General features: G+C 39.7%; 1 protein-coding gene across 2 annotated transcripts in view; it reads right to left on the bottom strand.

Annotated features, from left to right (window-relative positions):
* The window catches only part of LOC150081051 (microtubule-associated protein RP/EB family member 1-like), a 151,101-nt gene that overhangs the window by 74,249 nt on the left and 59,181 nt on the right, over positions 1–17,671 (bottom strand). For both annotated transcript variants that reach the window (XM_090382067.1, XM_090382068.1), the window contains exon 3: positions 17,443–17,481. In XM_090382067.1, the coding sequence (XP_090238193.1) occupies positions 17,443–17,481 (39 nt within the window). The remainder of the gene's footprint in view (positions 1–17,442; positions 17,482–17,671) is intronic.

Here is a 17,671-nt window from a genome sequence, read left to right as displayed (position 1 = left end):
TTACAGGTCTGTGATAAGGAATAATTCAATTCCACACACAAGAAGGATACGAAGTGACAAGTTAACAGAAAGGTACAATTCAATTCAGCAGAGAGAGTCAGTAATTAGGGGTCCACTAAGCAGTCAATAGTCAGTTTTCAGAGAGCCAACAATATTATCCTTCTTGCTTCCACCAAAATTTTTGCAACATTCTGTTCTGTCCTGTTCTTCTAAATAACAACTCGGCGTTCTTGTGGGCCTATATGAGAGCTTGAAGGACAGGGTGGATGCCGTCGAAGCAACTAAATTGAGAGGCCCATCAAGCTCTCAGCTGCCCACATCAACGCCAGAGCTTGCACTTGGGCATCACATGACACAGAGACAACCCCCAAGGCAGAATGCGCTGGTCCCGAAGGAACTAGTAGTTGTTGGTGACTATTGTCAGGGAAACGGGGAACATGCTTTGTAAAAAAGATAGGTGGAACAGGACCAGGGTATGTCTGCCAGGGGCAAAGGTTGATGACGTTGTAGAGCGAATATCATCTTTTAAGGGCACAAAAGGTGATATAGTTGTACACGTTGGCACTAATAATATTAAGAGTAGGAGACCGGCAGAATTACTTAACAAGTACAGGTCACTGTTGAACAAAAGCCGAGAATTAGGGTTGAATTTGAAAGTGTCTGCAATTCTGCCCAGACACGATAGGAGGGAGTATATGATGAGAGCCTTGTCAATCAATTCGGCCCTGGAAAGATTGTGCAAGGCTCAAGGGGTAGAATTTTTTTCAGCCTGGACTGTACTTGTTAACAGGAGAGATTGCTTCTACAGGGGTGGGATACACTTAAATAGAAAGGGTGCAAGAATATTTTTTGATGCTATCGAGGCAGTGTTAGGTGGGTCAGAAAACTGCTAGCTTGGGGGGAGACAAAGACCAATAGATTGACAGTAGCCACTGGCAGAGGTGAAAGAGATTCTTGCACTGCTTCTATTAGAATGAGCAGAAGCCTGAAAAACAAGATGCATGGTATTTCAGAGACTGCTGGGAGTCATTGCGGTACAAGTAAACACATGGGTTGTGTTAGGGTAGCTAAGAATAGAAACAGGTGCAGGTATACTTGCGTGTACACCAATGCTAGGAGTTTAGTAAATAAATTTGATGAATTTGAGGCACTGCTCAAAACATCAAAGGCAGATATTGTTGGGATATCAGAGACTTGGTGTCACACAGATATAAGGGATGCAGAACTGCAATTTGGGGAGTACAACGTCTACAGAAAGGATAGACAGGATAGGAAGGGGGGAGGGGTTATGCTATTAGTTAAGAAACACATAAAAACCAAGGAAGTGAAGCCAGTCGACATCGCTGGACAGTGCAGTGTTGAGTCAGTTTGGTGTGACATAAGCATTGGGAGATCAAAATTGAGAGCAGGAGTGTGCTATAGGCCTAATGACTCTGACTCTGATGAGTATAATAAGAAACTGTACAGGGAAATAGAGTGGGCCAGTAAATCAGAGAGTCTTATAATGGGAGATTTTAATTTCCAAGATATTGACTGGAATTTGGGGACTGGTTACTCACACACTAGCAGGGCTTTTGTGGATTTATTGGATGATTGTTTTCTACATCAGCATGTTTGGGAGGCAACTAGAGGGAGTAATACTCTTGATTTGATTATCAGCAGTTATTCTTCATGCATTAAGAATCTGCAGATAAATGAACCACTAGGTGGCAGTGATCACAGTGTGCTGAAGTGGGATTTACTCAAAGAGGTAACTACCATTAGGGGTAAAGGGAAGGGTTATTGCTTCCGTAAAGGCGACTACGATGGACTGAGACAGTATTTAAATTCTATACAGTGGGACCAACTGATGATGTTACCAACAGCAAATTCAAATTGGGAAGCATTCAAAGAACTTATCTTGGAAGCTACTAGGCTTTACATACCAACTAAGAAATATTGTTCAAGGTTTAGGCCAAAATGGATGTCAGATGAACTAATGAGGCATATGGCAGAGAAGAAAAATGCATGGGATACATACAAATTAACACATGACACAGAAGCCTATGATAGATACAAGTTGATATGCAACCAAGTTACAAAGGAGGTTAGGCAGGCGAAGGCAGATTACGAGAAATCCTTGGCAAGGGATGCAAAGAAAAACAGCAAAGAGTTCTTTACTTATGTAAACTCTAGAAGGAAGGGGATGAATCAGATTGGTCCACTTGATATTGATGGGTCAACTGTTGATGATCCTGCTCAGGTAGCTAACAAACTAAATGAATATTTTGCATCGACATTCACACATGAGGAGTTATTCAGCAAGGGGAATGCCAGAGGTGTATTCAACTCTAGCAGTAAGCTACAGAATCTTGAAATAACTGGGAGTAAAGTGGAGGAGAAACTGTTGAAGATAAACACAAGAAAGGCACCCGGGGTGGATGGGATCTATCCAGTTATATTAAAGGAGGCAGCAAAGGAAGTAAGCAAACCCTTAGCCATAATTATGAGAGCTTCCTTGGACTCAGGGGAGGTACCCATAGACTGGAAATGTGCAAATGTGACCCCAATTCACAAAGGAGGATCAAAGGCTGACACAAGTAATTATAGACCTGTGAGCTTAACTTCTGTTCCAGGAAAATTAATGGAGGCACTGGTTAAAGAAGCACTGCAGGATCATTTAGACAAGACTTCAGTTATAGCTCGGACACAGCATGGTTTTGTTAAGGGGAAGTCTTGCCTGACCAATCTGGTTGGATACTATGATGCAGTCACAAAAGAACTGGATGCAGGGAATAGCTTTGATATTATATACTTGGATCTTAGAAAGGCTTTTGATACTGTTGCACATGGAAAACTGCTACACAAATTGGAGCAGTGTGACACTGGAGGCAAATTGCTGCTATGGATAAAGGGGTGGTTGAGGGGGAGAAGACAGAGTGGTAATCAATGGACACTGCTCATCGTGGACTAATGTTATTAGTGGAGTCCCTCAGGGTTCAGTGTTGGGTCCATTATTGTTTTCTGTATTTATAAATGATACTGATGATGGTATACAAAGCTTAATGTCCAAGTTCGCAGACGATACAAAGGTTGGCAGGGTTGTCAAGGACACTACTGACACTATGCTGCTGCAACAGGATCTGGAAAGGTTGAGCAGATGGGCTGAGAGGTGGCAAATGAAGTTTAACATTGACAAATGTAAAGTACTACACATGGGAAACAGCAACCCCAGAGCAACGTATCAACTCTGTGGTACTACACTGACAGTGGTAGAGAATGAAAGGGACTTGGGGGTGGTTGTGCAGGCAGATATGAAGTTCTCTGAGGAGTGCAGACGGGCTGCAAGAGTAGCTCATGGAGTATTGTCAATGATATACAGGAATTTTTCCAGCAGGGATAAGGAGGTGATTATTCCCTTGTATAAGGCAATGGTCAGGCCACACCTACTGTATACAGGTCTGGAGGCCTCATTTCAAGAAGGGTAACAAGATTAGTGAATGGAACAAAGGGGGCTCTTACGGAGAAAGGCTTAAGTTTTGCAAATTACAGTGTCTAGAGACTAGGCACCAGCGAGGTGATCTGATAGAGGTGTATAAAGCCTTGAATGGTTTGAGCATGCTCAATGCTGATGGGATTCTTCCTCTAGCTCAGAATAATCACCTGGGAGGGCATAAATTCAAATTGAGGAAAGACAGATGTAGGATAGACGTGCAGAAATTTGCCTTTAGCCAGCAGGTGGTTAGTTGGTGGAACAGACTTCCATCCCTTGTAGTGGAGGTTGATAGCCTAAATAAGTTTAAGGCTCAGCTGGACAGGTATTTTGAAGGAACAGAGGGGTGAAGTGGAAGTGGGTTTTTTTTTTTTTTTTTTGGGTTATGCTGCATAAGCTTGCTTTCTTGCATGAAATGCCTCTACTAATGCTAATGCTAATGAGTGGCAACTTAATGTCACAGTGGAACAACTTCCAGCCATGCACTGGAGCTATGCCTCCTTTAAGCTTGAATGTGACTAGGAACGTTATCACAACATCAAAAGTCCATCTATATGGCCAGTATGAACCATCATATGCTTCCTTTTACAGGAGAGCAACATGTCATAATGACACACTAGGAAACGCAAGGGGCCCCGAAACAAAGACAGCTAACTCGCCTATAGCCACATGCTCACCTGCTACCTTCCAAACTGAGGCTGTACAGGGAGGCAACTTGGGAAGTTGCCTCCCTGTACGACCTCTGGAAAGATTACCTCAAAATAATCCACCAAACTGAGCTGCCTATCACTACCAGGATCACATTAAGGGAAACAGCCCGTCCTCGAAAGAACCAATCGATAAGAGTCCAGACAATTAAAAGAATCCCTTTGACCCCCATGGTCACACTACTGTATCAGAACATACGCAGTTTAAGGAATAAAATTGAAACCAGGGACAAAATTTTGTTATCGAAAGAGTTTGATATGCTTTGCCTCAACGAGACCTGGCTAGAACCCAGTGAGCATTATATCGCAGCTATGATTCCAGGTGACTATGGCTCTGTACTCATATCCAGAAATAAAAGGAGGGGGAGGAAGGAGGAACGTCACTATTTACAATCAAGCCATCCTCACCCTTGAAAACAGCATCTCCAGTAACTCTGATGATTATGAGGCACTCTACACATTGCTGAAAATGAGTTCTATTTCCATTGAAGTCATTGTCATTTATATACCTCCCAATTCTACACCAGAAACAATGCAAGAGGTGACCAACTGGATTCTTACCACCTCCACGCCTCACCAACGAAAACTGTTTGTGGAGATTTCAACCTCCCGCCATGTCTGGAACACATGAAAAAATTGCTCCTTTCACAGCTTTGCATGGCTGGCCTTACTATAAAAAACGAAGGCCCCACAAGGGGTACAAACCAACTGGATCTGATTTTCACTTCTATTGCCTGTACGCTTGAGACTCCTCAAGATGGTTATTTTAACTCTGACCATGACCCAATCCTAATACAACTAGAAACACCAATCCCAGGTTACAACTCAAAAGGACAGGTGATATGAAGAACAATCTATAGTCCAAAATATCTGGATGTTTCCAGATGCATTATAGCAGCATCTCTGATCCCATGGTATGTCCTTGAATCCTGTGATACCCTACTAGCAGTCGACCTGTTAACTCAATGGATTATTAAGGTAGCTTGATACACTGCCTCAAAGACAGTTACTATCACTCCCCACTCTAAAGCATGGTGGTCCCCACATCTAAACTCCAGCTTTCAGCTAAAGCAGCAACTCCATAAGCAATGGAAGCAGTCTGGTGAAAATGACAGAATAGCCTTTTCAAGAGCAATTTTCAACCACCAAAAACCCCAGGCCATCAAGAGCTATTTTGATCGTTTGCCAGCAGTAGGTAAGATACCATACGCTAAACGAACCACATTTCCCAGGCATCTCGACCCCCAAAGGTGGATTGACTTCGTAACCAGATTTGAAGACTTTGCAGGATCCAGCAGTAACCTCGACCACATATTTATTTAATCATGACAAACGGAACTCTGACAACTATCACCATATCAAAGAACCAAATCTTGACAGCCTTGAATTCAACCCCGTCCTCTACAGCTGTGGGTGCTGAGGGAATACCACAGTTCATGTTGAGATGCCTGGGACCATATATCATCCAGCCCCTTGTTAGCTTCTTCAATGCAGTGCTGACCAGCCACATCTTCCCCCATCAATGGAAAATATATCAGGTAAGGCCACATCCAAAAATAAGAATGCCATCATTGAAAAAGCACTTCAGACCCGACCTCCAATTTTTCATGTCTCCTGAAACTACTAGAAAGAGCTCTCCCTCCAACTCTAATAACTCACATACTTCCAGATGCCCAACTACAATTTCATTCTTCATTATAACTGAATTCTTGTGCAGGATCATCTAGACAAGACTTGTTATAGCTCGGACAGAGCATGGTTTTGTTAAGGGAAAGTCTTGCCTGACCAATTTGATTGGATACTATGATGTGGTCACAAAGGAACTGGATGCAGGGAATAATTTTGATATCATATATCTGGATCTTAGAAAGGCCTTTGATACTGTTGCACATGGAAGACTACTACACAAATTGGAGCAGTGTGGCATTGGAGGCAAATTGCTGCTATGGATAAAGGGATGTTTTTGTTGTTATTTGGTTTTTAGGAGCATTAGAAACTAAGGCCATATTGCTCCAGGGATATGCAGTGGTCATTTCTTGACCTTTTCGTATCCTCCGTATTTGGTGGTCACGGGCTCGAACCCCGGTCTAATCAAGAAGCATGTGCTACGCACTGCTGCTCCTGCCCACCTGGCTACGGAGGCGCCAGGAGAACACAGTGGTAATCAATGGATACTGCTCATCGTGGACTAATGTTATTAGTGGAGTCCCTCAGGGTTCAGTATTGGGTCCATTGTTGTTTTCTGTATTTATAAATGATATTAATGATGGTATATCAAGCTTAATATCCAAGTTTGCAGATGATACGAAGGTTGGCAGGGTTGTTAAGGACACTAATGACAGTACACTGCTGCAACAGGATGTAGAAAAGTTGAGCAGATGGGCTGAGAGGTGGCAAATGAAGTATCAACTCTGTGGTACTACACTGACAGTGGTAGAGAACGAAATGGACCTGGGGTGGTTGTTCATGAAGATATGAAGTTTTCTGAGCAGTGCAGACGGTCTGCAAGAGTAGCTCAGTGTCTTGTCAATGATATACAGGAATTTTTCTAGCAGGGATAAGGAGGTGATCATCCCCTTATATGAGGCAATGGTCAGGCCACACCTTGAGTACTGTATACAGGTCTGTAGGCCTCATTTTAAGAAGGATGTAGAGCTGTTGGAACGAGTACAGAGAAGGGCAACAAGATTAGTGAATAGAACAAAGGATTGTTCTTACGAAGAAAGGCTTAAATTATGCAAATTACATTGTCTGGAGACTAGGCACCTACGAGGTGATCTGATTGAGGTGTATAAAGCCTTGAATGGTTTGAGCATGATCAATGCTGATTGAATTCTTCCTCTTGCTCAGAATAATCATTTGAGAGCGCATAAATTCAAATTGAGAAAAGACAGATGTAGGATAGATGTGCGGAAGTTTGCCTTTAGCCAGCAGATGGTTGGTTGGTGGAACAGACTTCCATCCTTTGTTGTGGAAGTTGATAGCCTAAATAAATTTAAGGCTGAGCTGGACATGTACTTGGAACGAACAGAAGGATGAAATGGGAGAGTGTTTTTTTTTTTTTTGGCTGATGCTGCATAAGCTTGCTTTCTTGCATCATATGCCTCTACTAATGCTAATTACCAAATAGGTCCACCGTTACTAATCTCCTTGCCACCACCCACAGCATTCTTACAGCATTTGAGAGAAAAGAACTGCTCAAAACATACCTCAACATTGAAGCAGCTTTTGATGCCATTAAGGTACCTACCCTCCAACTACTTGAAGACCACTACTCTATAGTCAGGGATGCACTGCACTTCCTCTCATCACTCCTTCTCAACTGTACTATCACACTCCATCATTCAAAAAAAAACCTACATCTTGCAAATATCTACAGGAGTATCGCAATGGGGAGTCCTCTCTGGTCTCCTCTTTACTGCCATTATCTCCCCTTTCATAAGCCAGAGACCAGATGTATCGTCTTACGTGGATGATTTAAAAATATTGACCGCCATCCAAGCAAACACAGACCCCTCTAGGATCACAGCACAAATTAACAGTGTCCTCCTTGCACTAGTGGGCTACCTTAAACAATTTGGCTTTGGCATTAACCCAGCAAAGTCTATAAGTGCATGCTCTACTCCCTGAAGAAAGAAAGAAACAAACAACAATCATCTCGGCGAAAATTAGTGGAGTTTCCATCCCGACTGTTCCATATCATCTAGATTTGGAAGTTGTCTTTCACACAACTCAAATTCAACAAGCACATTGACAAACTCATCAAGTTTTGTTTTTTTTTTTTTTTTTAGGAAAACCCCAAACACGAAAGGTATCAAAACCTATAGTACTTAGTACCGTGCATGGGTTGAAGGAGAAATATGGGGGAGGGGGAATGCCGGAAACTTTGCTCTAGAGACTAAACATGGGTTTCACCACTTCAAGCCTCCAATAAGCAAAGTGGTGGTATTTCACCATTTGATGAAAGTCATCTACCACCTGAGCGGCACACCTGAAATGGAGAGCAAAACAACACCTGCACTAAGTCTCAGACAGTGTTACAGCAACAAAATATGTCAGGACCATTGTATACTTCCCACTACTTTATGCAGCTGAAATCTGGGCATCAGCAGCATCTATGATCAGAAAACCCATCTGGGCAGTGGAATATTGGCTCCTCAAATGGGTAACCTACAAGCACAGGTTACCACCCCATGTTCATACAACTGAAATGGTCCAGGCCCTGGGAATCCCCAGGCTGCCCTCTCTCGTTAACGAAAAAAGACTGATAATCACAGTAAAGGTATTAATCAGTCTGATCAGATATCCTTCATCCTGGGATCTCTGTGCCTGGAGGATCCCATCTGCCCAGCTCAGAGCCAACCCAACTACTTTCCCTCTCATTCACACCTCCACATATCAGATAGTTTGACCGTAAAACAAAAACAATTTGCCACTTCCGGTTTATTCGGCTTTTCTGTTACTGCAAGCAATTATAAACTGGTAGTCAAGTCGATGTTATTGCATTTGCAAAAATACCGACAGCTGGTTTGTGTGATTTTTACGTTATTATGGTGAAGTGTGTTTCCCCTTTACTGAAATCTTTGATCGTATAAAAAACAAATTTTCAGAATCTTTTTTTTTCTTTTTTTTTAAGCTTCGAAAACTTGTTGCTCCGTGCAAATCGCGTTAGCTGCAATTTGTGCATGCTATTAAAAAAATGCTTATGCATGCTCTTGAAATTTATAAAGAAAAGAAAAGATTATCTTGGAAACAAACACCTTTTGAAGCATTTCTGAAGACGATGACTCTTTGTGCAACAAACCAACGAGTGCCGAGCCAATAGTGATCAATGAGTGTGCATTTAGTCGATGATGATGAAGAATAAACATTCTTTAACATTTGTAAGTCATAAATAATTTCTTTATTATAATTTGCTTGATTTTGCAGGCTACATTTTTAATTTCTTTGGATAAATCAATCATTGTTTAAACAAACTAATTAGCTAACTAATTTCATTGTTCATAACGTAACTCCTATTTTTAACATTAAGTCTATGGGAAATAAATTCCCACTTTACGAGTGCACACTAAGAACGAATTAACTTGTAAAGTTGGGATCTACCTGTATATGTTTTAAAGTTTAATACATTTGCTGATGATACAAAGGTGGGCTGGATGGTTAATAACATTAGAATATGCTACATCAACAAGATCTAGATAAACTAAGCAGATAGGAATTAAAAAAGCAACTTTTTAACTTTGATATATGCAAAGTACCAGTAATCCCAAAGTGGCATACCACTATTTAACATGGCTGATAATGAAAGACTCAGAGTTAATCACACAATCTAACATGAAGTTCTATGAGCAATACAGACAGGCAGTTAAGAGGGTTCTATCAACAACATACAGAACTTTCCAAGTAGGTACAAAGAGGTTATTTCAGCATCCAGAAATTAATTAGAAATAAATTTTTGAAATGTCTATCCAAAATGATTTATTTTTTATTTAAATTTAAAACTAATTATATAGATTATTATTACTAATGTTTAGAAAAATTTAATATCTTTTTTTTTCCCCTTTTTTTTTGCAGATAGAAAGAGCTGGTTGAGTTTAGGCACGGCTCTAATTATTGTGGGCATAGGTTTAATACATGGTTCCATGGAGAACTCTAACAGTATGGTTTAGCATTAGCATTAGTAGAGGCATTTGATGCAAGAAAGCAAGCTTATGCAGCATCAGCCAAAAAAAAAAAAAAAAAAAACCCACTTCCACTTCACCCCTTTGTTCGTTCAAAATACCTGTCCAGCTGAGCCTTAAACTTATTTAGGCTATCAACCTCCACCACAAGGGATGGAAGTCTGTTCCACCAACCAACCACCCGCTGGCTAAAGGCAAATTTCCGCATGTCTATCCTACATCTGTCTTTCCTCAATTTGAATTTATGCCCTCTCAGGTGATTTTTCTGAGCTAGAGGAAGAATCCCATCAGCACTGAGCATGCTTAAACCATTCAAGGCTTTATACACCTCTATCAGATCACCTCGCTGGTGCCTAGTCTCCAGACACTGTAATTTGCAAAACTTAAGCCTTTCTTCGTAAGAGCACCCCTTTGTTCCATTCACTAATCTTGTTGCCCTTCTCTGTACTCGTTCCAGCAGCTCTACATCCTTGAAATGAGGCCTCCAGACCTGTATACAGTACTCTAGGCATGGCCTTACCATCGCCTTATACAATGGAATAATCACCTCCTTATCCCTGCTGGAAAAATTCCTGTATATCATTGACAATACTCCATGAGCTACTCTTGCAGCCCGTCTGCACTGCTCAGAGAACTTCATATCTACCTGCACAACCACCCCCAAGTCCCTTTCATTCTCTACCACTGTCAGTGTAGTACCACAGAGTTGATACGTTGCCCTGGGGTTGCTGTTTCCCATGTGTAGTACTTTACATTTGTCAATGTTAAACTTCATTTGCCACCTCTCAGCCCATTTGCTCAACCTTTCCAGATCTTGCAGCAGCATAGTGTCAGTAGTGTCCTTGACAACCCTGCCAACCTTTGTATCGTCTGCAAACTTGGACATTAAGCCCGATATACCATCATCAATATCATTTATAAATACAGAAAACAATAATGGACCCAACACTGAGCCCTGAGGGACTCCACTAATAACATCAGTCCACGATGAGCAGTGTCCATTGATTACCACTCTCTGTCTTCTCCCCCTCAACCACCCCTTTATCCATAGCAGCAATTTGCCTCCAATGTCACACTGCTCCAATTTGTTTAGCAGTCTTCCATGTGCAACAGTATCAAAAGCCTTTCTAAGATCCAAGTATATAATATCAAAGTTATTCCCTGCATCCAGTTCTTTTGTGACTGCATCATAGTATCCAATCAAGTTGGTCAGGCAAGACTTCCCCTTAACAAAACCATGCTGTGTCTGAGCTATAACTGAAGTCTTGTCTAAATGATCCTGCAGTGCTTCTTTAACCAGTGCCTCCATTAATTTTCCTGGAACAGAAGTTAAGCTCACAGGTTTATAATTACTTGTGCCAGCCTTTGATCCTCCTTTGTGAATTGGGGTCACATTTGCACATTTCCAGTCTATGGGTACCTCCCCCGAGTCCAAGGAAGCTCTCATAATTATGGCTAAGGGTTTGCTTACTTCCTTTGCTGCCTCCTTTAATATAACTGGATAGATCCCATCCACCCCAGGTGCCTTTCTTGTGTTTATCTTCAACAGTTTCTCCTCCACTTTACTCCCAGTTATTTCAAGATTCTGTAGCTTACTGCTAGAGTTGAATACACCTCTGGCATTCCCCTCGCTGAATAACTCCTCATGTGTGAATGTCGATGCAAAATATTCATTTAGTTTGTTAGCTACCTGAGCAGGATCATCAACACTTGACCCATCAATATTAAGTGGACCAATCTGATTCATCCCCTTCCTTCTAGAGTTTACATAAGTAAAGAACTCTTTGCTGTTTTTATTTGCATCCCTTGCCAAGGATTTCTCGTAATCTGCCTTCGCCTGCCTAACCTCCTTTGTAACTTGGTTGCATATCAACTTGTATCTATCATAGGCTTCTGTGTCATGTGTTAATTTGTATGTATCCCATGCATTTTTCTTCTCTGCCATATGCCTCATTAGTTCATCTGACATCCATTTTGGCCTAAACCTTGAACAATATTTCTTAGTTGGTATGTAAAGCCTAGTAGCTTCCAAGATAAGTTCTTTGAATGCTTCCCATTTTGAATTTGCTGTTGGTAACATCATCAGTTGGTCCCACTGTATAGAATTTAAATACTGTCTCAGTCCATCGTAGTCGCCTTTACGGAAGCAATAACCCTTCCCTTTACCCCTAATGGTAGTTACCTCTTTGAGTAAATCCCACTTGAGCACACTGTGATCACTGCCACCTAGTGGTTCATTTATCTGCAGATTCTTAATGCACGAAGAATCACTGCTGATAATCAAATCAAGAGTATTACTCCCTCTAGTTGCCTCCCAAACATGCTGATGTAGAAAACAATCATCCAATAAATCCACAAAAGCCCTGCTAGTGTGTGAGTAACCAGCCCACAAATTCCAGTCAATATCTGGGAAATTAAAATCTCCCATTATAAGACACTCTGATTTACTGGCCCACTCTATTTCCCTGTACAGTTCCTTATTATACTCATCAGAGTCATTATGCCTATAGCACACTCCTACTCTCAATTTTGATCTCCCAATCTTTATGTCACACCAAACTGACTCCACACTGCACTGTCCAGCGATGTCGACTGGCTTCACTTCCTTGGTTTTTATGTGTTTCTTAACTAATAGCATAACCCCTCCCCCCTTCCTATCCTGTCTATCCTTTCTGTAGACGTTGTACTCCCCAAATTGCAGTTCTGCATCCCTTATATCTGTGTGACACCACGTCTCTGATATCCCAACAATATTTGCCTTCGATATTTTGAGCAATACCTCAAATTCATCAAATTTATTTACTAAACTCCTAGCATTCGTGTACACGCAAGTATACCTGCACCTGTTTCTATTCTTAGCTACCCTAACACAACCCATGTGTTTACTTGTACCGCAATGGCTCCCAGCAGTCTCTGAAATACCATGCATCTTGTTTTTCAGGCTTCTGCTCATTGTAATAGAAGCAGTGCAAGAATCTCTTTCACCTCTGCCAGTGGCTACTGTCAATCTATTGGTCTTTGTCTCCCCCCAAGCTAGCAGTTTTCCGATCCACCTAACACTGCCTCGATAGCATCAGCAAATATTCTTGCACCCTTTCTATTTAAGTGTATCCCATCCCTGTAGAAGCAATCTCTCCTGTTAACAAGTACAGTCCAGGCTGAAAAAAATTCTACCCCTTGAGCCTTGCACAATCTTTCCAGGGCCGAATTGATCGACAAGGCTCTCATCATATACTCCCTCCTATCGTGTCTGGGCAGAATTGCAGACACTTTCAAATTCAACCCTAATTCTCGGCTTTTGTTCAACAGTGACCTGTACTTGTTAAGTAATTCTGCCGGTCTCCTACTCTTAATATTATTAGTGCCAACGTGTACAACTATATCACCTTTTGTGCCCTTAAAAGATGATATTCGCCCTACAACGTCATCAACCTTTGCCCCTGGCAGACATACCCTGGTCCTGTTCCACCTATCGTTTACACTGGTATGTATCCAAAATTTTAATGTTACTGTTAAGATTAAAATTATCCACTGGTTTTTTCAAAGTAGACGGGGACTCATAATCAGAATGCCTTAAATCCCATGCATGCCACATATTGCTTTTATTGTATTTCTAATAGTAACTAAACTCAGTATTAGTATGGGAAAAAGGATGCAAAGTTCACAGAGCATGATGGGGGGAAAAAAATTTACCTATTTCATTTGCTCATTATTTTAATAACTTGTTCGTAGGTCCACTTGATCCACTTAGCTTAATTTTTCAGCACTCACCTCATAGTAATCCGCTTAGTTAGTGGAAAGTTTTACCACATACATAGTGGTTATGAGATTCTAATAAATTACGTTGATTATAAATTTAAAAACTAAGTTATGGGCTTTAAAAAATTTTCTAAGAAAGGAAAGTGCACCTTCCATTCTATGGTTGTCCAATTAAAATAAATTAAATGAAGAGAGATAAAAGCTAATAGCCGCGCACGAGTGACTTTCGAAATCGTCTTCAGTTAGCTATAGTGGGGAGGGAAAAGTACGAGAGTTTGTTATATAGAGGTTGAGTTCCCAAAATGCATTTCAGTGTACATGGAAACTTAATACATGCTAAATTCCAAATAGGGGAGAAGTTGGCGGGAATCTTTTTGTTTAATACGTTAAGTGATGTGTGGCACTTAAACCACTCAATGACGAGGGCTTCGTTTTGAAGGATTTTATAGCTGGAATTTAATTTAACTACTGTGATGGCTGAATCGATGAGTGGGTTATGATTATAAGATTGGAAGTGTTGTGTTAGTTCTGTACTTGCTAAATTAGATTTGAAGCTATTAAAGTGGTAGTATGCGCATGTGTTAGAAATTTTTGATGTCCCAAATTTTGCTGTTGTACTGCCTATGTAACATGCTTGGCAATCTGATTGGCATCTAATCAAATATATAATGTTGTTATGATCTTGTGTCCCATACTCATGTGTTGTCCTGTATGAACTGAATTTGGAACTTAATTTGTTACAAGATGTGAATATTAATTTGATATTTGTATTCTTAAAAATCTGTTGAAGTCTTCTAACATATTGTTGATGGTATGGGAGGGCAATAAGGGGTTTATGTATCTTATTCTTATTCACGTGGTTATTAATTTTGCTTGGGTTATTAGTGTTATTATGGACTTTGATGATGGTTTTTTTTATTAGTCGTAATGGGTATTTTCTGTCGATGAATTTTTTGGTGAGGTATTGCAATTCTACAGATAGGTCTGTTTGTGACTATATTTGATAGTGTTGTATATCTGATTGTATAGAACTGCTTTTTTGATGTATAGAGGATGGTGTGAGTGGTAATGTAAGAATTTACCTGTATGTGTGTTCTTTCTGTATATTTTGATGCCTAAAGATGTACCTATTTTGTATATAGTGAGGTTTAGAAAATTAATTTTATTATCGGTTTCTACTTCAAGGGTAAATTTGAGTCTTTCATGTGTTGTATTAAACATGTTCAGTAAAGTATCGATGGTGGTTCTGTTGCCCATTAAGAGGACGTCATCTGCGTATCTCATATATAGTTTGATCCCTGGGGGAAAGGGTTGGAGTATTTTTTTCTTCAATAGAAGTGAGGTAGATTTCGGATAAAGGGGCAGAGATACCGATGTCCATGGGAAGGCAGAAAATTTGTTCATAATGTTATTTTGGAATTTAAATTGTTTGGTGTCAAGTAACAGTGATGTGAGTTCTAAAATGTCATTATTGTTTAAACCGGTAAGTTTTGTCAAAGTGTCGTCTTTAATTAATAGTTCTTTAAGAGCCAGTAGCATGGTTTCGATGTGTACGTTTGTATATAGGGAGATGACGTCGAAGGACACGAGAATATCGTTTTCAGATATGGTCATGGAAGTTATACGTTCGTGTGCCTGTTTAGTATTGTAGACCCTTAACCGAGAAAATCTCATTATATGTGAAATAATTTTGACGAGGAATATGGATATATTAGCATAAGCGGACTGTTTATAGGAAACGATGGGCCTTAAAGGATAATCTTGTTTATGGAGTTTGACTATTCAAAAATGTGTGGAAGAATGTTACTGCATATGCCTATTTGCTGGAGAGTGTGTAAATTAATTTGTTTGTTGGCTCTGAGTCTTCTTAGGATCCCATCAAGTTTATTTTTAAGTTTGTTAACGTTAAAAGAACATTAACAAACGTAATGCTAATAACCTCTAGTAAAGTTGTTGCAAGCTCTGTATGTCGTTGAATCTAACACGATGTGTAACATTTTCTTTATATATGTATTTTTGTCCATGACTGCGATGGTATCGCCTTTGTCTGCCTTTTGTATTATAATGTTCAGGGGGTTTCATAAAGTTGCGTATGTGGGTTAATTGTTGTTGGTGGATATTAGGTTTACTAGTTGATTGGGAGTTAAAAACAGCATTCGTTTCATGTATGATTTGATATTTATCTGGGTGGTTATCAAGTTTAGTTTGTATTTCAATCATGGCGTCTTTAACTGGGTAGTGGTTAATTAAGTGGAAATTAAGCTAAGCTATACCTACGATCTAGTCATTACATCACAGCATATAAGGACTTCTTAAAATATCAAGAGTTTAATAATTCGTTTAATTCTTTAAATTTATTCAAATTACCCACTTCCACAACACCGGTGCTAGTTTATTCCAACAATCAATTCCTCTCTGGCTGAAGGCAAATTTTCCCAATCTATTCTGCAACCACCCTTGTTTGTTCAATATAAATTTGCATTCCCTTTTGTACGTCATTTCATAAGGAGTAAAGATGCTATCAACATTTAGATTACTTTTAAAGTCTTAAACACTTCCATTAGGTCATTGTAATTAGGCACTGTTATTTACAGATCTCCAATCTCTTCTGTTGGCTGCCAAACAGGACGTGAGAGACTGTGTTTTTGTTTCAAACATTACCTAACCAAGTTTATATTTCAGCTTGCAATTTTCTAAAATTATTATATATGATTTTTTGGTAAGAATATCACTGTTTCCATCTGGTCTTGTTACTGTTCCCTGCACCTTTACTTTACTAGAGGTTATTAGCATTAGCATAGGCATTTGATGCAAGAAAGCAAGCTTATGCAGCATCAGCCAAAAAAAAAAAAATAAATAAAATAAAATAAATAAATAAAAAATAACCACTTCTACTTCACCCCTCTGTTCGTTCGAAATACCTGTCCAGCTGAGCCTTAAACTTATTTAGGCTATCAACTTCTACGACAAGGGATGGAAGTCTGTTCCACCAACCAACCACCAGCTGGCTAAAGGCAAATTTCCGCACGTCTATCCTAGATCTGTCTTTCCTCAATTTGAATTTATGCCCTCTCAGGTAATTATTCTGAGGAAGAGGAAGAATCCGATCAGCATTGAGCTTGCTGAAACCATTCAAGGCTTTATACGCCTCTATCAGATCACCTCGCTGGTGCCTAGTCTCCAGATATTGTAATTTGCAAAACTTAAGCCTTTCTTCGTAAGAGCACCCCTTTGTTCCATTCACTAATCTTGTTGCCCTTTTCCAACCAATCTATTTCCTTCGTAAAAGGAGGTGTGCATATCTACCTGTAATATTCCAGATATGGCGGCCTAGCCATTACTCTATTACAACAGGATAATCACCTTGTCTGCACTGACATTCTTCCAAAATAAGGACAAAAGACCTAGGCTTAAAAAAAGGGGGGGGGGGGAGGATCACTTCTGAGAGTCATCTTGCTGAAGCACAAGTTGTCAGAATATTCTAATTAAGAATACCTGCTATCTTATGAAAATCTCAAAACAAATAACTTGTCCGTAATGTTACCTGTTCAAAAGTAGTTCATAATATCATACATGGTTAAGGAAATTGTTCTAGCTTAAGTATGAAGACAAAAATAAGCAATTGAAATTCTGTTGGCTGCCAAACATAACAATTGAGGGACTGTGTTCTTGTTTCTAACATTACCTAATCAAGTTTATATTTCAGCATGCAATTTTCTAAAATTATTATACATGATTAAATCAAAAAGCTGTTTTGAAAAGTAAGCAAAAATTTAAAGTGCCTGAAATCCATAAATAAAAATACATATTAAAATATAATTACCTGGGAACAGCATGTCCATGAACTGACAATAAGCAGCACCTGAAAGTAATAATTATCTTATATAATAATCCATTTCAACAGGTTTATAAGAAGAAATTAAATGAGAACTGCTAAGAATGTAAACATAATATTACATGCTAATAACAATTTCAAAATTATTTTTGCAAAAATTTACTTATAATATTCATATTATGCCATCTGAAAGATGAAACAATACCTCAATACTACA

The sequence above is a fragment of the Mastigoproctus giganteus genome, chromosome 9 (assembly GCF_048544385.1).
Source record: "Mastigoproctus giganteus isolate SK-2022 chromosome 9, ASM4854438v1, whole genome shotgun sequence".
Lineage (NCBI taxonomy): Eukaryota > Metazoa > Arthropoda > Arachnida > Uropygi > Thelyphonidae > Mastigoproctus > Mastigoproctus giganteus.
Note: the sequence above shows the minus strand (reverse complement) of the source record. Positions and strands in the feature narration are given on the sequence as shown.